This window comes from Suricata suricatta, chromosome 8 (genome assembly GCF_006229205.1).
Source record: "Suricata suricatta isolate VVHF042 chromosome 8, meerkat_22Aug2017_6uvM2_HiC, whole genome shotgun sequence".
In the NCBI taxonomy this organism is placed as follows: Eukaryota; Metazoa; Chordata; class Mammalia; order Carnivora; family Herpestidae; genus Suricata; species Suricata suricatta.
The window spans coordinates 117,963,776-117,987,463 of NC_043707.1; the positions used below are offsets into that span (position 1 = coordinate 117,963,776).

Sequence of the window (23,688 nt, forward strand, 5' to 3'; positions counted from 1 at the left end):
GAAAGTCTTGTCTCTGTCTCCCTTCCGTAAGTCAATCCACATCGAGCTTCAGTTTGAGAAGTTCTGATTTGGAGTTGAGAACTCTGATTACCAAGAGCTGAGGTAGGTGAATGTGTGTTTATCTCCCCAATATCCTCAGAGCCCCTCCAGAAGCCGCATGAAAGTTAACTGTCATGAAGAAATTTCCCCCACGCAGACCCCAGCCCAGACCCCCGCTCTGAGCTTGAATTAGCCCGAAGAGACCTCAAGCAACTGCTACGCGGTTTGTTTCATAAAGGGGGGTGGTCCTAGACCAGAGCTCTGGGATCCAGACTTTCGAGCTCCAGCCCCGCTTCGTCCCTTTCTCCGCTCCCGCACCTCCGTGGTCCAGCTTGACCGCCAAACGTGGCCCTTACCAGCCACCGTATCCGATGTCCGTTGATTGAAAAGTAGTTGGCGGGGGAGGGCTAACGCGGGGGAGTGGACCCTGAGAACCGAACTGAGTGAGGATTGGGCCAAGAGTTCAGGGGCGGAGTTGAAGGGCGAACTGTAGACAGAAACTGGACAGACCTCAAGGAGGCGGGGCTCAGTAGGGGACCGGGGCGGAGATTGGGCTGGGGGCGGTGTCAGCGCGAGGATTGGGCCGAGCGCTCTGGGGCGGTGCTTGAGGGGGCGGTGCCGTGTCGGAAGTCAGAGGTCAGTAAATAGTGGTGATGTCATGCGGGCAAGATGGCGGAAGGGTGAGCCCGTCATCCAGCTCTCGGGCGTTGGGGCCTGAATTCTTCGAGGGTCGGGGTGCTGGGCCAGGGTCCCCGTGGGGAGTAGGAGGCCAGCACGGGGGTGGACGGAGCTGAAAAGGCGGGGTGGAGTCGCAGAGTGAGGGGGTGGGGAAGCGGTCTGCCAAGTCTCGGCCCGCAGACCACATCTCTGGGGGAAACTGAGACACGATCGTTGCGCGGGCAAGAGTCGCACCGCAGGGCCGCCAGATGTGTCTGTCTTCCGCAGGGAGGACGTGGGATGGTGGCGGAGCTGGCTGCAGCAGAGCTACCAGGCAGTCAAGGAGAAGGTAAGCCGGGCCTCTCTCCGCCTCGTTGCAACCGGGTCCGAGCGGCCCCGCCCGATCTGTGTGGGCCCCAGGCCTTGGAGGAGGCCCACTGGGCCCTACTGTTATACCTTACCGGCCTAAGGGAGGACTGACCCCGACTCAGACCAGTATGACACTAGCCACGGTGAAGTACACATTGGTTTAGAGGCTGGCGCGACCCTTGTGTAGGAATCCATTGGAAGAGCAGTTTATTCCAGCTCAGGAAATTCACAGCTTCGTAGAAGCGAGAACATTTGATCTAGGCCCTGAAGAAGAACTCTAGCGATAGAAAATTACTGCTGTAGTCATCCTGGGCCCCACGAAGCTCAGTCTAGTCGGGAGGCAGCAACCCCTGTGGGATGAGTGAGGCTCTGCTCTGCCAGTGGACAATGTTGCTGTGTGTTTCTGTTCCACTCCATGCTAGTTTGTCAAAACCAGCCCTAGTGAATTGTGGAAAAAAGTTAATTACTGTTTACCTCAAGGAATTGGGGTGAGTCCTGCTTCAGGGCAGACTCGGGAGGCTTCTGATCTTGGTTAAGTCAGTCCTCTACTCTGGGAGCATTTTAATACCTCCTTTAGCCTCTGCACTCCTGCACTGCCTCTCAGCTACAGCCTAGCAAATCTGAGAATGCCCTGCGTTGTGTATGTTGTTGAGGACGAGGAGAATTTCACAATGAAATTTAATTGAAGAGACCTCAGAGAGGGTTGCTTCCATTGAGTGATCTCTTGGAAGGAGAGTCTGACGTTCATTCAGCAGGTTTTGTGCGAGGGCCTCCTGTGTGTGTTTCCCTCAAGGCCGGTGTTACCATAACTCTTGGAAAATAGATAGTTGGTTAGCTTTCTCTCTTGGTTCTCGGGGAACTTCCACTTTGAAGCAGGGGTTTTCTGTCTTTGACAGTTCTGGGTTCAGAAAGAGGACTTAATTTCCCTCTCAGCTGCTTACTGTTATATCAACTTGAGCAAGTTATTTAACCTCTCTAGGCCTCAGTTCCTCATCTGCAAAATGGGAGTGCTGATTATACCTGCCTGATAGTATCGTCGTAAGGAGTGAATGTTAGTGTGTGTCAAGCACCAAGAACACTGCTTAGCACACAGCAAGTAGTATATAAGCTGGGGTTATTTTTATTAAGGGCTGAGGAGGGGTGATGGGGAAACCTCTTAAACACCACCAGTCCATTTTTACTTTTTTTTTCTTGGTCTGTCAGTGCTTTCCTGGGCTTGCCTCCTTCCCCCTTCCCATCCTGGCTCTATCTGGACCACTCAGTTCTCAGCACCCTCAGTTCCCTTGCACCCTTAGCGTCCTGCCCTAGAGACAACAGATTGAGATGGTGCTATAATCCACGTTCCTGTGCGCCTTACCTCATCCTGTAGTGTATGCGGATGCGGTGCTTGCATTGACCCACAGACACTGATGGAGAGAGTCAGACTGCCCTTTGACCCAACTACAGAGTCACCAACCTTATTTAGGCCTGAGCAACACCCAGCAAGCTCTTCCTGTCTCTCATTTGCTTTTCTTCCCCCTTGCCTTCAGACACTTTCCCCAAACCTAACTCTTCCCTCAGCCCACTGTTCTAACTACTTCTTCTCTTACTTCTAGGCGACAACCTCACCTCCTCCTTTGTATACTTTGAGGTCACCAGCATCATCTCTCATGAGCCCGACCCCATCCCTGCAGCCACCACATACTGGCTTATCTGGAAACACACTCAGCCTCACCTACCACTTGCCAAATCCAGGGGGTGGTTTCTAGCCCTTATCTTCCTGGCCCCGTCTGCTGCATTTGACACTAGTGACAACTCCCTCTTTCTTGAAACTCTACTCCTTTGGCTCTGTGGCATGCTTCTCTCTCAGTTCTCCACGTCTCCAGGCTTTTCTTTGCTGACTGTTTCATGACTTCCCCTTCCTGCCCCTTTAAGGTGTGGTGTTTGAGGGGTCTTGTCCTCAGCTCACTGCTCTGTTCACTCCACAAACGCTTCCTGGGTGACCTCCGTTTCCATGATAGAGTGACTTCTAGTCCTCTGCTCTGAACTTTAGTGTTTGAGAATAGCTGCTGCCGGACCCCCGTCCACACACCCCACCGTCATCACACGTTCTACAGGACCGGAATCATCGTCATCATCATCTCTCTAAGCCTGCTCCCCCCTCAGCATTTCCTCCCTCAGCTGCCAGCCAGATCTGCATCCATCCAGCCACCGAGGCTAGCAGCCAAAGGCTCCTCCTGGCTCTTTCTTGCCCTCAGTCCACACATCTATTTAATTACCAAATCTACCCTTTTTGACTGAGATTCCTTGTACCAGTCCCATCCTTTCATCCTGACCAGCACCGTCCTTATTCATATTCTGTTTTCGTTTCTGAACTATTGCAGCAGCCTCCTGACTGGTTTTTCTCTGCCTTCTAATCTTGTCACTTGTGGACCTATCCATGGCACTCCATACCAGTCACTGTCATGTCCCACCTCCTTCAAATCCTTGCTGGCTCCCCATCACCCACAGGGCTGACCAGACCCTCTGCAGTTGCCCCTGGCAACCTCTCCAGCTTTATCCCCAAACCAGTTTTGCTTTACCTTTTATGTTTATTAGGACTGAAATGCACATAGGCTGCAGTAAACCCTGTGCCCTGCCTTGCCCAGGCTTCCTTTGCTGATTCTCTTCATTCTTTCTTTTTTTTTTAATTTTGTTTACTATTTATTTTGAGAGAGGGAAAGAACACACATGAGCAGGGGAAGGGCAGAGAGAGGGGGAGAGAGAGAGAACCTCAAACAAGCTTTGCACTGTCAGTGTGGAGCCCAACGTGGGGCTCGAACCCACAAACCGTGAGGTCATGACCTGCGCCAAAACCAAGAGTCAGACATTTAACCAACTGAGCCACCTGGGCGCCCCTGATTCCCGCTCATTCTTTAGGGTTCAGTCCAGGCTTCCCTTCATCAAGTCTTCCCAACTTCCTGACAATACGCTGGTCACCACTCTGCCCTTGCACGTCAGCACTATTGTGTGAACATTTTGCCAGTAGACTATGATCTTGAGGACAGGTACCATGTCTCTTCATATTTGTCCCTTCAGAGCTCACAGTCTAGTGACAGCCACTTATCGAATAATCGTGCCAGTGGTTATATAATTAAAATTGCTCTGGTACATATAAATTTAACAAGCAAAATTTTGAGCACCTACTCTAGGCCAGGTTCTGTGTTACATCCTGGGAAAGCATCAGTGAGCCAAAAATCATGGGCTCTATGTTCAGGGACCTCAGTTTCTCCAGGAAGCTAGATGTTGAGCGGGTGATCCTAATCTACAGTGCGATAAATGTTAGAGAACATTCAGGTGCCCTGGGAACAGGAAGCAGGGACCCAACCGAATCTGAGGTGACATTAGGGAAACCTCCAGGGAAGTGACATTTAAGCATAGATCTGAAGGAGAAACCAGAGTTAACCAGGTGAGGGGGGTTATTTGTTGTGTTTGCTCACTCAATTGCCTGGAAGAGTTAGAACCGTGTATTCAAATGCCATGAAGGAAGATGCTAGAGCATTTGAGAAGCTTGCAGAAAGCCAGCTGGAGCTCAGTGGGGGACACAGTGGTAGAGGATGAGGGCCAGAGATGAGACTGTATGGGCCTCATCAGTGAAGGGAAGGATGGTATGCTTGCTCATAGGGTACTGTGAGCACTGGAGAAAGTAAAGCAGGGGCATCCTGGTCCGCTCTGACTTCCAAAGCTCCCAGCGGTGTCACAGGGAGACCGTAGGAAGGGTAGCTGATGCAGCCTGCAACGAGTCCATTCGACAGAGCAGGTGGCCTGGACCAGGATGGAGAATGGCAGAATGGATGGAGCTGGAGAATAAATGACCCCTCCACCCCAAATACAGAGCCCCGAGTCTGAAACGGAGACATGATTCCCATTCCCAGAGAAGCTTCTGGCTGATACACGAGACTACCCCATTCAGAGACTTCCCAGGCTGAGGAAAACTAGAAAAAAGCCACCAGAACGCTCAAAAGAGGCTTAAAAAAAACTCAGGTGATCCATGTGCAAAATGAGGGGGCTTGCCAGGGCAAGCACCGAGGTAGTTTGTGGAGGGACCCCAGAGTGGGTAAGGGTCAGACAAAGCAGGGCAGGACTCAGACCAGAGTGGCGGGCCCGCTCTCTCAAGCTGGGTCTGAGTGCACGGTGAGCAGCAGGTCAGTCTGATAGAAGCAAATATTCATTCTGCCCAAAGGAGCTCTACGGGTGAATAGAACCCTAGAATGGTAGCACCAGGGCTTTGGAGGCAATCCAGTCCAGTATTTCTCTCAACACCCCCTTTGTTGGATGTAAAAGTCATACACCCTTTTTCTTGTATTAGCGCGTTTATAAGAATCACTCATAAACGCTTTCTCAGCTATTGCTGTCACTAACGCAATATGTTTATTTAGCTTTTTAGATGAATAATTTCACATACTGCCTCATATTTCAACTGAACTTCCCTGTAATAAAAAAAAATAAAAATAGAAACACTTTTCCTTTGATTAAAAGTCACACACCTTTTCTTCACATTATTTGAAATTTGAAACAAACGTTATGACTTAAAGGCTATCAGAGCAATGCGTCAAGAGTCTGTTTTGTGTCCAGACTGTGTGCGCCCCCTTCCCCAGTCTGCGCTTAAACCACTGATTTAGTCCGCCTCCCTCAGGAATAAACCGAAACTAGATGAGACTCACTTGTGGCCACAGAGCTTATAAGGGGCTCTGAGATGCGTCCCCGTTCTCCGAGCTGCAGGAAGTCCCTCTGCACTTTGGTAATCCCAGGTCGTGGAATTGGGACAAGCAAGCGTCGCTTGTGCGCTGAGGCTTTCCCATGTCACTTGAGCTTTCCGTGTGCCTGTCTGGGACAGAAGAAGCCCCAGGAACAGAACAAAGAGTAGTGGAGCCAGCTGGCTGTGTCATCCCTCTCTTGTCCTCCCGCAGTCCTCCGAAGCCTTGGAGTTCATGAAGCGAGACCTGACAGAGTTCACCCAGGTGGTCCAGCATGACACGGCCTGCACCATCGCAGCCACGGCCAGCGTGGTCAAGGAGAAGCTGGCTGTGAGTACCCGCTCCGGCCCGCGAGCTCAGGACCTGGGCTGAAATCAAGAGTCCAATGCTTAACCAAGGGAGTCACCCAAGTGCCCCTTTTGTTTCTTTTTTTAAATGTTATTTTTGAGAGCCCGCAAGCAGCGGAAGGGCAGAGCAAGAGAGGGAGAGAGAGAATCCCAAGCAGGCTCCTCACTGTCAGTGCGCAGCCCGACGCGGGGCTCCATCTCAGGAACCATGAGATTGTGACCTGAGCCAAAATCAAGAGTCCATCACTTACCCAACTGAGCTAACCAGGTGCCTTTATTCCTTTTTTTCTCATTTGACACATAAGATTGTATATCTGTGCTAGCATGGGCCAGGCATGCGGATCGATTCCAGGTGGAAAATGCTTGGAGAGCCTAATCAGGAGTACATGCTATGCTTTCCCCGAGGCTTTTAGAGCCTGGCCCTGTCAGCCTCCTGTTTCTGCTTCCTCAAGGGCATCCTTCCCCGTGTGGCTCAAGCTTGGGGTCCCACCTGCCCCTTCTAGACAATGCGTACATTGGCCCTCAGCTGGTCCCAGGTTTGCCCCTAGGCAAGGGTGTGTGTTCTCATCCTGCCCGTATTTCCCCAGCCTTTCATACTGAGTGTTCTATTTCCTGAGCAACGATGATGAGGAAATTGTGAAATTACAGATACTGCTGTTTAGTAATGTTTGTGATATGCTAGGCTTTGTATGTACATGCCTTATCTTTTTTATTTTTCACAGCAGCCCTCTGAAGGAGGTCTGTTTGTCCTAATATTACAGATCAGGAAGCAGACCCAGAGGGGGTTAGGTCTCCAAAACTAGCACCTTCCCCACTACTCCACCCGCAGTCCTCTTCCCCACAGAGTGGGAACAGCATGCATCCTCTCCTGCCCATCTTTACAACATATTTATTTATTTTGAGAGAGAGAGAAAGTGAGTATGAGCAGCAGAGGAGGCAGAGAGAGAGAGGGAGACAGAGAGTCCCAAGCAGGCTCTGCACTGTCAGCACAGAGCCCACCTCAGGACTCGATCCTGCACACCGTGAGATCATGACCTGAGCTGAAATCAAAGGTCGGATGTTCAACCAACTGAGCCACCCAGTTGTCCTCTCTCCTGCCAGTTTTTAATCAGCCTGACTGGCCTTGAAATTGTGATGGAACAGCCAGTCAGGGAGCCCTGCTCTGACTTACACAGACCTACCAGGGCCCTGTTCCACACCCTCTTCTGGTGTACGGGGACCCTGGCCGCCTCTGTCCTTCTCCAACCCCGGGGCTGGGGTGACAGGCTATGAGCACTTCCGTGGTCCCCACACAGGGATGCTTCACCCCTGATGCTTCCTTTGCCCCAGATGTTTCACCCCTCAGTACCCCAAACCCGAGACTGCAGCCTGCTCCTAGGCCACTTGTTCCCTCTCTCGCTTCTCTCTGCAGACTGAAGGCTCCTCGGGGGCAACAGAGAAGATGAAGAAGGGGTTGTCCGACTTCCTAGGGGTGATCTCCGACACCTTCGCTCCCTCACCAGACAAAACCATAGACTGCGATGTCATCACCCTGATGGGCACGCCCTCTGGCACAGCTGAGCCCTACGATAGCACCAAGGTATTCGTTAGCAGCCTCCCCAGCACTGGATCCCACCTTCCAAGGTGCATTCATACAAGCAACACGTGGTCAGGCCAGAAAATAAGTATACGTATGTAACTATACTGGAGAAGCGCTAACCAAGAAGATAATGATTTCTAAGTCTGTAATCGCATCACAGAAAGAGAACCACCTATTTCGTGTTTGGCTAATACCTTTCATTTCGTTTTGTTTATAGACATTGGTAAAGAGTGTTTTACCTCTTTCCTTTTAACAAAAACACTCCATGGAATTTTACAACCTGCTGTAAAAACATATATAAAAAATATTAGCGTCTTCCTTACTCACCATCCTTTTACTTACTTAAATTCTTGCAAGGGATTATGGCGTAATTATTCCAGTCATTTCTGTAGTGCTGCTCATGTGGATTCCTTTCAGCTTTCAGCCTTGATAAGGAATGTTCTGCAGGCATGATCTTCCCCCATTTGGGGTAAAGGCTGATTTCCGGTGGGAATCAATGAGTCGTGGGAAGAGTCCTCACAGCACTTAGATCAACGACAGTGATAGGCTATTTCTTCCACGTCTTATCTTCTCACGTTACTTCGTAAGGGTTCACGGAGTGTTTTCTCCTAAATTCACAGCGTGATGTCACAGCAGGTTGGCCTTGAATTTCCTTTCCAAACATACTGATTTCTCAAGCATGTCTGTCAGCACTAGTATCACTACCACCACTCAGTGGACATTTGAGTGGGAGTGTGAAATGTTCTAACAGCAGTAAGTCACCAAAGCCATTGTGGACGTTCTGACGCAGGCAGCTGGCCCTTTACCCCACATAGCACTGAGGAAGGGAAGTGGGGTTTGCTGTTGGCCAGCCAAAGTTTGCCACTCCTGTGGCCTTCCTGGGAACACAGCAGATAATTCACTCAGCAGGCTGGCTATGGAATTAAGAAATTCTTGATGAATGGTTTTCCTTTGGGGAGATACATCTCTTCAAAATTTGCCCATAAGTTTGGACTTTATTAATGTACTCGCACTAATGTTTTTCAAGTTTTACATAATTCAAAAGAATTTGATACATATAATTTTGCAACCTGCTTACACTAGGTCTTAATTCCCAAGGTGGAATACTAGGGGAGAGGCCATTTCTCTGGGAGCGCCAGTTTTTCACTCCTAGCCCAGGACTCCCCTTTCTAGCCATGGGCAGGCTGACAGGTGCCCTGTGGGTCTGGCGGCCAGTAGGGGAGAGGCTGGGCTGAGGCTGATTTCCAACAGGAATAAATGTATAGGAGAATGATGTCTTCAGAGTACCTAAGTCAACAGTAGTAGTAGAATCTGCTCCCGGAGAGGAGGTGCTTTCTCCACCTAGCACCCCAGAATATCTGTTCTTTATTTCTTACAGGCTCGCCTCTACAGCCTGCAGTCAGACCCGGCAACCTACTGCAATGAACCAGATGGTGAGGGGGTAGCGGTGAGGGGGCGGCTCACAGGGCAGGGAGACCACGGGAGTCTGGGATGAGCGCCTCATTGGTCTCTAGTCACAGTGGCCCAGCAACTCCTGTGCGGAGGGACCAGAGTGGGGCTAGACTGTGCCTTATGTGTGGTCAGATGGGTTGACAGTCCCTTTTCCTCCCTGAACCAGGCTGTGTTCACGTCTGCAGAGGCTTTGCCCCGCTCCCCATTCTCAGCTCAGGTCCATCGAAGCCCCGCTGCCCTGCCCGCCTTCTCTTTGGCACTTGTTTGCCAAGCCCCTGCCATTCAGCAAGCCCCAGGCTGGGAGCTGGAGCTCAGAAATCAGTCAAACCCTCACCCCCATGCAGACCTCCAGGAACCTGCTGTTAGGAAAGAGAGAGGAAACCATGACTAAAGCAAGGACAGTAGAGCTGGAGTGACTGTTTCCACAGAAAGGTGGGAGCAGTAGGAACCCAGAAGGGAAGCACCTGCCCCAACCTGGGGAACCTAGGATGTGACATAGTTTTTAAGGATGAAGTAGAAGTAAACTAATTTGGGGGCACCTGGCTGGCTTTAGTTGGTGGAGGTTGCGATGCTTGATCACAGGGTCATGAGTTCAAGCCCCACATTGGGCGTGGAGCCTACTTGAAAAAGAAAAACAAGTAGACTAGTTTTATTTTTAGCAGTGAAGGAAGGTGTTCAAGCATGGCAGTAGGACATTTAAAGGTCTTCTTTTGGGAAGTCTAGATTAAGGGGTGCATGTGAGGGAGGGAAGGCGCTGAGAGCTGCTGGTGGGGGCTGGATTGGAAGGACTTTGGGTGCCAGACTATGCACTTTGAATTTTTGTCCTGAAAGGCTCAAGGTAATGGTTCTTAGCTTTCCTTTTAGTCACAAAGGCCTTTAAAATCTGTTGAAAATGACAGGCCCTCTCTCCACAAAATTTTATTTATTATTTATTTACTTATTTTAGAGAGAAAGAGAGTATAAGCAGGGAAGAGGGGCAGGAGGATAGAGAGAGAGGAGAGGAGAGATAGAATCCCAAGCAGGCTCCCTACTCAATGCAGAGCCTGGGCTCGATCCCATGACCCGAACTGAAATCAAGAGTCAGACGATCAACCAACTGAGCTGCCCAGGCACCCCTCTCCACAAAATTTTATAATGTCATATGGGAGGTCTTTGACCTTCTAGAGCTCATCCTTGGACCCTCACTTAAAAATTAAAAAGCCCTCCCTAGAGGGGAACCTGGCTGGCTCGGTCAGTGAAGCAAACGACTCTTGATCTCAGGGTCATGAGTGCGAGCCCCACTTTGGGTATAGAGTTTACTTACTAAAAATAATAATAATGAATTAAAAATAAATAAGAAGCCCTCCCTAGAGAACTCCTGAAGGGTTTTGAGGCCTGAGGTGATCAGATTTTGTATGTTGTAAAAGACCCATCAAACACAGAGAAAGATAGAAGACAGGCAGACTGGGTAGGAGGCTTGGCAGGAACCCCCACGTCAGAGGGCAGTCCAGAACCCAGGGAGTGGCAGGTGGAACAAAGAGTGAGGTGTGCACGTAGAAGACACCGTGGAAGTGGAATCCAGAGCAGTCGGATAAAGGAGGAGTCCGGGACAGCACCCAGGGTTCTAGAAGGTGGATACTGGAGTGGGACAGCTTGGGGACAGAAGAGCATGTGCACACATAGGGATTGCTACACCTGAGCTGATAGAGGTGTCCAGGGGACACTGGACCCCTGGCTCTGGAGCCCAGTCTGCAAAGACAGACTGAGGAGTTGGGGGAGGGAGAGGTTGAAACTTAGGGTTTAGTAGAGGTTATCTTAGGAGAAAACAGAGAGTGGGAAGACATAAGGAGAGAGGAAAGAGCCCGCTGAAGAGTCAGATAGAATGACGGGAAAGGCGGGAGGAAAATCACAGAAGACCGAGAAGCCAGGAGAGGAGAGGCCGTTGCAAAGACACCTGTGGCTCCCAGGGTCAGAGGCTGGACTGGTCACATGAGAGAGGACAGAGAAATAGCCTTTACTTTTGTTTTTTAAGTTTATTTATTTATTTTTGAGAGAGAGAGAGAGAGTGTGTGTGTGTGTGTGTGTGTGTGTGTGTGTGTGTGTGTGTGTGTACACGCAGGAGTGGGAAGGAAAGAGGGAGAGAGAGAATTTCAAGCAGGCCCCGTGCTGGCAGCAAGGAGCCTGATTCAGGGCTAAATCCCATGAACCGTGAGATCATGACCTGAGCCAAAATCAAGAGTCAGACATTCGAGTGACCGAGCCACCCAGGTGCCCCAGGAAGTAAGTAGCCTTCAGACTACCGACCTGAGAACAGCTGTTTCGGAGAGGATTCAGTAACTAAAGAGCAAGCAGCCTGAGAACACACTGACTGTCGCCTGTTCTAGAGATCACTTAAGTGCTGTGCCGTGATATCAGTGGGGCCACCCCCACCTTCACCCTTCTTGACCCCCCACCTTTGGACAAATGGCTTTGGAAAAAAAAAAAGAAAGAAATCTTAAGCTTTCCTCACTGTCTGTGTCCAGGCTTAGATGTGTTTTCTGTAGGCCCGATGTTCTTTGTCCGGACCTGAGAAACTGACCATCAGTGTCTGTCCCTCTGCAGGGCCCCCGGAATTGTTTGACGCCTGGCTTTCCCAGTTCTGCTTGGAGGAGAAGAAGGGGGAGATCTCAGAGCTCCTTGTAGGCAGCCCCTCCATCCGGGCCCTCTACACCAAGATGGTGAGGGCCCAGCTGGCAGGACTTCACCCAGCTTCAGCTTGAGGTGTCAGGAGGTGGGAGGCACATACCTAGCTAGAGTCACTGCTGAGTTACCTGGCCCAGAGAACAGCCGGAGACCCTCTAGAGCCAGACCAGCCAGGTCCTGAGCCAAGAATCCACATGGGCAAAGCCGATTTGCCAGGCCTCTGGCAGTCGTGGGAGAAATGGAAGGGCCAGCAAAGCTTGATGGGAATTCTCTTCTCCCTCCTTGGCCAAGCTGGGCCAGGAAGGTGGGTCTGGGGATGGAGGGTGTAAGTGCTCTGAGGAGAACCGCTCAGCCACGGAACCACATCTGAAGCCCAGAGCAGCTGGCAGCAGACTGAGAAGGCTGGGGACACAGACCGTACACAACTACTCCTAAAGTCTCATCTGCTCTGTCCCCTTTCTCCAGGTCCCAGCAGCCGTTTCCCATTCAGAATTCTGGCATCGGTATTTCTATAAAGTCCATCAACTAGAGCAGGTATGCTGGCCTGGCCCAGGGAGGGGAAGTGGGTTGGATGTTGTTGAGGGAAGAAGGGGCACCAGGTACCAAGAGTTCTGGGGTCAGGGCCAGGGTCTGGGGAAGAATGAGCGCTGACTGCTTCTGGCCATCTTCTTCCCCCTCACTCAGGACGAGGCCCGGAGGGATGCCCTGAAGCAGCGGGCTGAACAGAGCCTGTCTGAAGAGCCTGGCTGGGAGGAGGAAGAAGGTAAGAGAGATTGAGAGGTGATGGGCAAGTAACAGGCCCTATCCTGCCCACAGGGACCATCTGGCCATCTCTGAGCACTTGTCCATGCTGAGCAAAGGCTGGACTAACAAGGAAATGTTTGCCTGGGCTGGCAGAATTCCTGGTTTAGGTATAGAAATCACATGTGTCAGAAGCAACAGATTCCCTGGGGCACCTGGGTGCTCAGTCAGTTGAGCGTCCGGCTTCAGCTCAGGTCATGATCTCGTGGTTCGTGGGTTCAAGCCCCACATCGGGCTCTGTGCTGACAGCTAGCTCAGAGCCTGGAGCCTGTCCAGATTCTGTGTCTCCTCTCTCTGACTCTCCCCTGCTCACGCTGTCTCTGTCTCTCTGTCTCTCTCTCTCTTTCAAAAATAAATTAAAAAAAAAAACATTAAAAAAAAGAAAAGAAGCAACAGATTCCCCTGCCAGCCTATGGGCTGGCCACTTCAAAGTCTCCTAGGGTGCTTATTGGAATTCCAGATTCCCTTCCCCCATTCTAAATTTGTTTTTACATGTTTCTTTATTTTTGAGACAGAGAGGAAGAGAGTGAGCAGAGAAGGGGCAGAGAGAGCTGGAGAAACAGAATTGGAAGCAGGCTCCAGGCTCTGAGCTGTCAGCACAGATCCCAACACAGGACCTGAACTCACAAACCATAAGATCATGACCTGAGCCGAAGTTAGACTCTTAACAGACTGAGCCACCCACGTGCCCCCAAACTTGTGTTTTTAACAAGCTCCCCTGGTAATGGTTTGTGCCTCACCAGGTTTGGGAACTGCTCCCTTAAGGAGGGAGCTGGGCATCCTCTACCTGGTAGCTCAGCGTAGGATAGTATGTTGGAGCCGCCTGCGTGCTATTAACACGTGTAGTAAGTGGGGGTAAGTTAAAGAAAAGCTCAGCATCTTGCCCAAGATCACACACTGAGGATAGAGCAGAGCCCAGCCTGAACCCAGAACTGATTCACTGTCATGTCTTAGCTTTCAAGTCTATAATTCCATCTTGGGCTGTGCTTCCAGAAGCTGAGTGCCCACCAGTCATATGCTGGGCCTCCGGGCAGGAGAGATGTTGACCCGGAGGAGCACCTGCAGGGGACTGTGATGGGGAAAGCATGAGGAAACTGGCACCCTTTAGTCTTGATCAGAGTAAGCTTTGGTGGGAGCCTGAGGTCTGTCTGCAGAGAGCTCCGGTGCTGTCTTGGGGCTGACCAGGGGACGTAGCTCTATTTCCTGTTCTCTCTCAACAGAGGAGCTTGGGAGCGTTTCACCCACGTCTCCAAAAGAGGTGAAGGTTCCTGTGACCAGAACGTCCACATGCCCTGAAGGGGGACCTGGCCCCGTGAGCCCCTGCGAAGAGGGTCTGATGACTCCGGCCGACCCTCCAACAGAGGTGACTCCTTCAGAGAGCAGCGAGAGCATCTCCCCGGTGACACAGGTCGCCAACACTGCAGCTGATGCACCCCTGCTGCCCAAGGACCTGTCCCAGAAGCTGCTAGAGGCATCTTTGGAGGAACAAGCCTTGGCTGTGGATGTGGGTGAGACTGGACCCCCACCCCCAGCTCAGTTCAAGCCCCACACCCCTGCGGGCCGCCCCAGTGGCCCAGAGCCCAGGCCTCCAGCCAGAGTAGAGACTCTGAGAGAGGAGGTACTCACAGACTTACGGGTGTTTGAGCTGAACTCCGACAGTGGGAAGTCTACACCCTCTAACAATGGAAAGAAAGGTAAGTCAAGGCCAAAATCCTGAGGCGGGGGAGGGGGACAAGCAAGAGTTGTTACCCCATAAGGTAGACTTGTCTCTTTAGGATCCTAGAAGCAGTTGTTCTTCTTTTGAGATACTGATGATGACGGTGACAGCTGCTATCTGTTGAGTATTTATTATCCTATTTCATCCAGGATGTACATATGCTCTGAAATAAGGGTGCATCTTACAGTCGTTGGGGTCTGATGTTCAACAGAATAAGCTTTAAGCCAGGTCCTGTGCTTAGTGTGTTATATTGCATTTAACTTCTCATGACATCGCACCGCCCAGTCAGGTCAGTATTACTGTCTTCTTTTATAGATGAAGAAAATGAGGCTCAGAAATGTTGAGGCACCTGGGTGGCTCAGTCAGTTAAGCTCAGGTCATGAGCTCACAGTTTGTGAGTTCAAGCCCCGTCTCGGACTCTGTGCTGGCAACTCAGAGCCTAGAGCCTGCTTCAGATTCTGTGTCTCCCTCTCTGCCCCTCCCCTGCTCATACTCTCTCTCTCTTAAAAATAAATAAACATTTTTTTTAATTTTTTAAAGAAAAGAAATGTTAAGTAACTTGCTCAAATTCATATGGCCATGAAGTGGCAGGCCCAGAATCAGGTCCCTGACTCGGAGCCCGTGCCCGTAACTCCCACACTGTCCATTTGGACAGCTCAGCCCTACCCTGGGCTGGAAATCCCTATGACACTGATTGATGTCAGAGGTCCTCTCCCCTGGTGACCTCAGGAGAGTCATTTAGCCTCCCTAAGCTTATCTCATTATTAGGAGCATGAGATACATAAAACTTACACATACTGATTTAAAAAAGAGTTAAATGAATTCTCATGAACTTGTTGTGCCCCAGCTTAAGTAATAAAGCTTTAGATTCTTATCTGTATAATGAAATTTTAGACTGGAGACTCTGACTTTTTGTCAAAGGGGAACCTCTCTAATTCTGGGAATGAAAGGACAGTAAGAGCTCTGGTGTGGACTGTTTTGCCACATCCAGAGTCCCTGTTCAGGGAGAGCTGATGTCAGCAAGACCTCGCCTGAAACACACACACGTGGGCATGGGCTCTGCTGACACACGGTACCAGTCAGCCACACAGCTTGCCCAGCAGGTGAGCCCGGCCTGCTGGTGCTGAGAGACTGGTTTGCTGCAGTGGAAGGGAAACTGGCCCCGCCACACCCCTCCCCTGCTCCCTGATGGAAACCATGGGGTTTCCAGTTTCCAACACAATGCTTTCCTTCTGGCTCCGACTCAGTGAGGTCATCCACTGAGCTCCTACCTGCTCTTTATGAGACACTGAGGAGGGAGGGGCAAAGGCTGCAGTCTTTATGACGAAGCATGAAGCTGTACGGGACAGGCGTGATGCTGGAGGAGTTCAGAGAAAGAAGGAAGGCTCCAGGCTTCAGTGGTTGGTTTACTGAGGAGGCAGGCGTTGTATAGGAGAGGTGGAGAGTTTGGGGGAGGTGCAGGGCCCAGGGGCCTACAGAGTCCAGATAGCAGAGGCCACTTTGCTGTATTATCTCCCAGGAGAGGAAGGAATTAGAAGGGTAGAGGGGTTAACTTAACAAGTAGAACTTAAGAACTTAAAATCTTGAGCTTGGTGCCATGAAGCGGCAAGGCGTGCTGCTCACATCATATGCCCGGCCTGTTACATAGAGAGGTTCAGGGCCCAGGCTCTGGGGTTCGAACAGTTCTGGGTTCAAATCCCAGCCTTGCTCCTAAGCCCTATGACTTCAGAAAAAATTGCTGATCTTCTCTAAGCCCCATTCCTCTATAAATTGGGAGCAAATTGAGGACAGTAGGTCCTCAGTCAGGGAAGAAATAGGAGCAGAGCCCTGCTTTGGGGAAAGGCTCGTAAGAGGTACTGTCTCTGAGGACTGTCTATCTGTCTGTATGGCTCTGTGCTGAGCACTGGATGTGCATACCACTCAGTCCTCACAGAAGCCCAAGAGAAGTCTGTGTGATTTTCCCTTTTTTTTTTTTTTTACTGGTAGGAAACTTGAGATCAAACCCCCACTCACTCACTGTTTAGGAAAGCATGAACTAGTACTTTGGGAAAGTGGAAGAGTAGGCGAGGGGCCCAACAAGTGGTATGGGATAGCTGGCTGGGTGGTACCAAGGGCCCATTTGAAGTAGTGGTCATGAGTTTTAAAAGATATGTGTCAGCACTGGTGTACTTTTGTTCAGCCACATTCAGTAGCCTAGGTGTAGGCACAGAACAGATGGGAGCTGGACTTAACCAGGGTTCAAGTTCAGCTAGGGGAAATCGGTGGAGGAAAAGAAGGAAGTCCACAAGTATATGCAAAAACGTGATCAGAATCGTGGCTCATGGAATCGGAGCTGAAGAAGGGAAGGAGAGACAGTGAGACAGTTGGATTAAAGACCCGTAGGCTCCGGGGCACCTGGGTGGCTCAGTCGGTTAAGTGTTCGACTTCGGCTCAGGTCATGATCTCACAGTTCGTGGGTTCAAGCCCCACGTCCGGCTCTGTGCTGGCAGCTCAGAGGCTGGAGCTTGTTTCAGATTCTGTGTCTCCCTCCCTCACTCACGCTCTTGTCTTTCTTTCCTTCAAAAATAAATAAACGTTAAAGAAAAAATTTTTGGGGGGCGCGTGGGTGACTTAGTCGGTTAAGCATCTGACTTCGGCTCAGGTCACAATCTCACAGTTTGTGGGTTCGAGCCCCGCGTCGGGCTTTCTGCTGACAGCTTGGAGCCTGGAGCCTGCTTCAGATTCCGTGTCTCCCTCTCTCTGTGCTCCTCCCCCATTCATGAGCTCTCTCTTCAAAAATAAGTAAGAATGTTTAAAAAAAAAAAAAAAAAAGGAAAAAAATTTGAATAAAAAAAAAGAACTGTAGGCTCCATTGGGGGGAATTGGGCTATGAGAAAGCAGGGTCAGAAAAATGAGTGGTGAGTTGAAATGGGACAAAATGAGATTACGGGGAGCTGGGGCACACACTCTGCTTGCTCTGCTCTACTGCCTCTGACACCCTCGGGGGTTTGCAGGAGGGCAAGGGTGTCACAGAGTAGAGTGAGTGAGTCTTAAAAAGAAATAACGAAGGCTTGGAGACAGTGAGTGACTCCTTTTCTCTCTTAAGGCCACATCTTACATGACAAAAGAGAGGCTTGGTCTCTGGGTACAGCAGAGTCTCTTGGGGTAGGCTAGCCACATGGTCTCCCACAGTCCAGGGGCAGTGGGGCAGTGGCTCTCCTTGCAAAGCTGCTTCCCACCTGCATTTTGACCCAAGATCCATTTAATCTAAGAGCCTGGACTTACCCTACTCCGGTTCCCTCAGCAGGGAGAGGGGGAGGAGAGACAGGGACAGGCCTACGGCCTGCAAACTGGAAGGAACCCTGGGCTGAAGGCCCTACTTCCCCAATGACTGAGTTGAATGTGGCTTTTGCCTCCATTTCTTCTCTGGGGAAGCAGAGATCTAGTTAAACAGAGTAAAACAAGCTGAGTGACAGCACTGTGAGGTTAGTAATCACCTGAAAACTCCCCTTTCTTTCTTTTTCTTTTTTTAATTTAACATTTATTTCTCTTTGAGAGATGGAGAGAGACAGGGCATGAATAAGGGAAATGGGACAAAATTTCACAAAATTCATTTGTGAAATCCCTGCTAAGTGTACGTGTTACATGCACTTCACGTTGACACTTTTTTTTTTTAATTTTTTTTTTTTGAGAAAGAAAGAGACAATGTGAGCAGGATGGGCAGAGAGAGAGGGAGACACAGAATCCAAAGCAGGCTCCAGGCTCTGTGCTGTCTGCACAGAGCCCAATGCTGGGCTCAAACTCAGGAACCATGAGCTCATGACCTGAGCCAAAGTTGGACATCTAACCAACTGAGCCACCCAGGCACCCCTCACATTGACACTTATAATCTTTCTTTTTTTTATTAATGTTTTTATTTATTTTTGAGAGAGAGACAGCGTGACCAGGGCAGAGTCAGAGAGAGAGGGAGACACAGAATCCAAAGACAGGCCCCAGGCTCTGAGCTGTCAGCACAGAGCCTGACGCGGGGCTCAAACCCACGAACTACGAGATCATGACCTGAGCCGAAGTTGGACGCTTAATTGACTGAGCCACCCAGGTGCCCCGACACTTCTAATCTTAACACTGTTGTATCTCAAACTGCTGGCCCAGGCCTACAAAGCATCACCCAGGCACCTATTTATAATGCAGAGTTCTGGGCCACCACTCAGCTGCTCAGAATCCGAATGAGGGTGATAGGGAGACAGGCATCTACATAATAAGCTCGTCCTGCGGTTCTCTGCAAAGACGGTGGTTTTATCCTTATTTTATAAATAGACTGAAGCCCAAAATAGCTTACCCAAGACTACACAATAGATAAAAAAAGTAGGGATTCCACTCAGGTCTGCATGGCTCCAGAGACCCAGGATGCTTGTGGCTAGGAAGCAAGAACAGTGCGAGACCCCTTAATAAGGGGCACGGGGGTAGGGCTTAGGGGTGCTCTCAGAGGCTGGGTGCCTGGCCAGGAGCAAGCTACGCTGGAAGCAAGGACATGTTCACGGGTCGTGCCGTTGGGAGATCAGGGACCTACTCTTTTTGAAGGCGCTTTTAATAGACCAAAAAAAGGTACAAAGTAGTATGTGATCATTATAGGAAAAAAAATTACCCCATGATCTCATCACCTGGAGATAACTACTGTTAGTATTTTTGTGAGTGTCTTACACATCTTTTCTCTCTGTGTACAAGCCTCTACGAGCATATTTTTTAATGGACTCATACTACATATACTTTTTTTTCTGCGTATATATTTTTTTAAAACTCTTTGTAGTTTTCTTCTTAGTCAAACTTACACATGTACATTTTTTTTATGTGGCCTTTAAGGAGTCCTACCCAAATAATGAATGTTTAGAGCAGTGACTGCTAACCTTAGCAGGCATCAGAATCACCCAGAGCAGGGATAAGCAGACTTCTGTATAGGGCCAGATCACAAGGATTTTAGGCTTTGGGGGCATACGGTCCATTAGAACCACACGCCTCTGCTGTTTTGACAGGAAAGCATCCAGAGGTGATACATGAACAAATGGCAAGGGCTGTGTTCCAAAACCGAATTTCCAAAAGCACGCAATAGGCTGGATTTGGTCCATGGGCCATAGTTTGCCAGCCCTGGTTTTAGAACAGAGTCCATAAATATCGGTTGAGTGCAAACTCTGTATTCTAGGCACTCCGAATACGTAAGAAAGGAAAACAAAAGATCCCTGCCCTCAGGGAGCCCACATTCTAATTCCTCTATTGTTGACAATAAGTACATTAAGTCTAATGATGGAATGTGTTCAAAAGTGATAAATACAATGGAAAAAAGAACAAGTAGAGCAGAGTGCAGGAGTGGGTTGCAGTTTAAAGTAGGATGGTCAGGGCCGGCCACATTTAGATGGTAGGATTGGAGCAAAGGTGTGAAGGAGGCGAGGAAATTGGCCTGTGGATGTCTGAGGAGAGAGGTCTAGGTACAAGGAACAGCCCATGCAAAGGCCTGAAAGCAGGAATGTGTCTTGGTGTGTTTCAGGAGTAGCAAGTTCAGTGTAGGTAGAGTGCATTGAGTGAAGAGGAAGAGGTTCATTGTGTCTTCTAGAAGATTTCTCTGGCTCCCGGGAGCCCCCACACCAAAGTGCTTCTTCACTATTTTGTAACTTACTTTTCCTCACTCAGTAGTTTCAGACTATTTTGCCATGTGTATAAGTTCTCTACAGCGTAACATTTAGAAGCCACGTTATGTCCCGTCATGTAACTATGCCATTTATTTACTTTTATAATTCCCTATCAGTGGACTCTCAGGTTTTTTCAATCTTCATCACTGTAACCGCACTACAGCAAACATCCGTTTGGTTAAATCTTTGACTGAATCCAAGATTTTTCCTTAGAATAGATTCCTAAAAGTGGAATCACTGAGCCAGCATGACAACAGAATGGGAGACCGTTGATGTATATTTGCCAGGCCCTTTGTAAAGAGTGCCATAACCCCCAGCTACAACCTGCTCGTACCTACCCCTTCCCGCCTTTCACACTGTGGCTCATGGTTCCAGGCTCGAGCACGGACATCAGCGAGGACTGGGAGAAGGACTTCGACTTGGACATGACTGAAGAAGAAGTGCAGATGGCACTCTCCAAAGTGGATGCCTCTGGGGAGGTGAGTGGCCTGGCTGGCCACAGGGCAGCAAGCCCGATGGTCCCAGTGGTTGAGGACTCCCCCCATTAAATTCAGCCCCCCCCATCCCGGTGGATCCCTGTTCCTCTCTGAGATGGCAGCTTCAGGCCCCGAATGGTCTCCGTCGGCAGGCTCTGCTTCCCCTCAGCTCCAGGGCGGATGGTGAGAGAGTTCCTGACATTAGCTCTGCGTCAGAGTCACCTGAGGAAACCACTCGAAAACGTAGACTCCAAACCCTGCCCCAGATCTTCCAATTCATGGTCCCCAGGGATGGGACCTGAACAGACTCCTGGCCTTGGAGATGGAAGATAGTCTTTTAGCCCTTGCCCTTTAGTCTAGGGCAAGTCACCTAACCTGAGCCTGTTTCCCCATCGAAAACAGAACTGGTCTTAGAAGCATGGAGGCTGTGAGGGGTAATGCATGTAGACGAGTTAGGGCCTCGTGCCTGGGGCGTGGGGCGCTCTGACTGTTACCGAAGCCACCACAAAACCCAGTCCAGTTAGAAGCTCAGCGGCCCTATGACTCTCAGGCTTCATTACCTGCCGGAATCAAGAATGAGTCACTTGGAATGAAAGGCAGGGGGGAAAGCTCTCACAGCGGCTAAGTGACAAGAGTGAGGCTCCAGCCCAGACACCTGATTCAAGTCAGTGTTACTCCCAGTTACACAAGAGCCACATGAGTCCTTCCATCATGTAGCTCATAAACCTGCTGTAAAGAGGTGAACAGATTAGAAAGATAGCCGGGCCTCATTTTTCATTTGGGAAAACTGAAGCCTGGAGAGAGGTAGAGACCGGCCCAGGAGTATTTTGCTTCTGTGACCTCACTGCACCCAGGGCACTGCACCCAGGGCAGAGAAGGCCCTCGATCCCCTAGCATGTCACAGGGCCTTGACGCCTTCTGGGTCTCCACAGCCCTCTGTAACACCTGGCCACCGTATACCCAGCAGTCGGGCTACACCCCATCATGCTGGGGATCAGCTGACAGCGGGCCAGTAGAAAGTTTCCCGGGGAGACTTCAGCCGGAGTGAGGGCGCTGGAGCCCCTGATGAAAACCCCGTGAGCACCTGCAGTGCGGTGCCACCTCGTTTCTGATCACAGGGCCACTCTCAAGCTTTCCTTACGGGATTGACTGAGTTGGTTCCTGGAGACAGGGCGCCCCATCCCAGCGTCTAGTGTTGACTGATGAAAGCATTTCCTTGGGGTCTGGAATGATCGGAGCAGCAGCCCCATCCCTCAGGCAGAGGGCAGCTCTGCTCCCAGATGTGTTCCTTAAGACATTGTTCACTCTCCTAGGGGGCAGGGTGTGGCCCAAGGTGGGGGACTTGGGGATGGGGCGGGGGTGGCGGTGGGGATGCTTAGGGGAGGGCTGTCTGAAAATGGAGGCAGCCAAGGGAGGTTGGGTCTGGGCTTGACTCAGAGGAGTAAATACGTGTTTGTGCTCTCCGTTGTCCCCTCCTGTCCGCAGCTGGAAGAGGCAGAGTGGGAGGACTGGGAATGAGGGGCCAGCGTGCGCAGCTCCCCCGCCCACAGGACCTCCCGCCCCCTTGCTCGCCTCAGCCCAGCCCTGGAAGACACTGACTAAGAATGTGCCCCCAATGGCCTCTGTCAACCAGACCTCTAGGTGGCTCTTTGCTGGTCCTTTTGGCCTCTGCTCACATCTGGGAAGGGGCTCACTAAATCCAAACCAGGAACTCTGACTTGTGCCAACCATAGGATGACTCAAGGGGGAGAAGCCCTACCCACCTCACCAGAAGAGCCTACCTTTCTCCGCTGAACACCCACTGTTCTTGAGGACTCTTGCTGGGAAGTCCCACGGGGTAACTCTAGCCTTTCTATCTGTGCAGAGGAGCTAAGCACCAGTCTCTCCGAGGAAGCTGAGCTGACACTGTCCACCCATAAGCAGGCAAGGAAGGCCATTCCACCTGTCCTAGCCAGACCGGGATGGCAAGCACATTTGGGTTCCTACCCCAGTGAGTGAGAGGCATTCATCACTGGGAAATTTGCCTCTCTTGGGAATCTCCCCTTCCCAGGCATTTTCCATTCCCAGAAAGGTTCCTTGTGGTTCCGAATCTAGAGACCAAACCCCTGAGTTCCGACCCCTTCCCTTCGGTCCAGCCCAGGCTGGTGTGTCCCCAGCGCCTCTCCCAGGGCTTCTTCATGTCAGATGCACCCAAGTCCTTAGCCCAGCTGTGCCACCGGCAAGAGCCTGGCTCTTGCATTTCTTCCCCTCCCCAAGAAGGGAGGGGTCACGTCAGGCCCTTCGTGCATTGCCTGGCAGGATACCTTGTCCAGCCAGCTACCCACCTCGGACACCCTGTAGCTTAGGACACAAGCCAGCTACCAGCGGTCCCGAGCAGCGATCAAAGCCGAGTACTTAACAGCTCTGGTAAGCCCAACTTCACCGCAACCCTTCTGCTGCGTGAAGGGATAGGCTGGGGGTGAGCTTCTTGAGACTCTTAGAGCGGGCTTCGCAAAAGCTCTTCTTCCTGAAGACAGACACAGTCTCTGTGGCTCTCACTCTCCTCTCCGGTCAAGCTGTTCCTCTCTTGGAGGACTGAGGGGCTGCGGGAATCCCTGAAGACCCTGGTGCTTCATGATGCTGCTCTGGTGATTCCTGTATATAATCTGGTGTCTTCACCAGTGATTCAAAGGGATGGTGGTCAGCTACGCCGAGAGAGTGGTGGTCACGTCCACTTGAAACCTTCAGTGAGCCGGGTGGGATGGAGAGAATCTTTTTTTTTTTTTTTGATGGGATGGGGTTTTTCTCTTTGTAATTATTTCTTTAGTTGAATTAACTTTTTGGTTGTTTGTGCAATATTATATATTTTAAATTATAATGCATCTCCCCAGAGTATTTTGTAGCCAGGGAAAGAAAAAAAGGAAAAAAAAAAAAGATTCTAACAGCTGTTAGTTTTGTAATTAAAAAAGGAAAGAAAAAAGAGCTTTGTCCTGAACCTTTTCCAGACTTGCCGTTAACAGCATTAAAGAGATTCAACAGAAGCTGGAAGGTGTCCGGGGGTCCGTTCTTGTCCCCAGCAGCAGCCCTGGAGCCAGGGCAGGACAAACACAGCGTGCAGGGTGGCTTCCCACTTGGAGCCTGGGGAAGGGGCGGGAGTGGGGGTCAAGGTTGGGGGACATCTGTCTGGGTACTGAGGACATCCTGCTCCTCATCTCAGACTCAGCTTCCACTTTGGG

At 50.5% G+C, this 23,688-nt stretch overlaps 1 protein-coding gene across 2 annotated transcripts; it reads left to right on the forward strand.

Annotated features, from left to right (window-relative positions):
• Nucleotides 1–679: 679 nt before the first annotated feature.
• On the forward strand, nt 680–23,493 carry BSDC1 (BSD domain containing 1). Of its 2 annotated transcripts, none has more exons than XM_029946568.1 (11): nt 680–719; nt 985–1,045; nt 5,994–6,110; nt 7,539–7,706; nt 9,085–9,139; nt 11,739–11,854; nt 12,285–12,353; nt 12,504–12,582; nt 13,841–14,314; nt 20,373–20,476; nt 21,959–23,493. In XM_029946568.1, the coding sequence occupies exons 1-11, from the start codon at nt 709–711 to the stop codon at nt 21,989–21,991; spliced, it is 1,287 nt and encodes a 428-aa protein (XP_029802428.1). In that variant the 5' UTR covers nt 680–708; the 3' UTR covers nt 21,992–23,493. The 2 variants fall into 2 exon arrangements, with proteins under 2 accessions (XP_029802428.1, XP_029802429.1); XM_029946569.1 differs by having other exon boundaries at nt 13,841–14,128.
• Nucleotides 23,494–23,688: the final 195 nt, after the last annotated feature.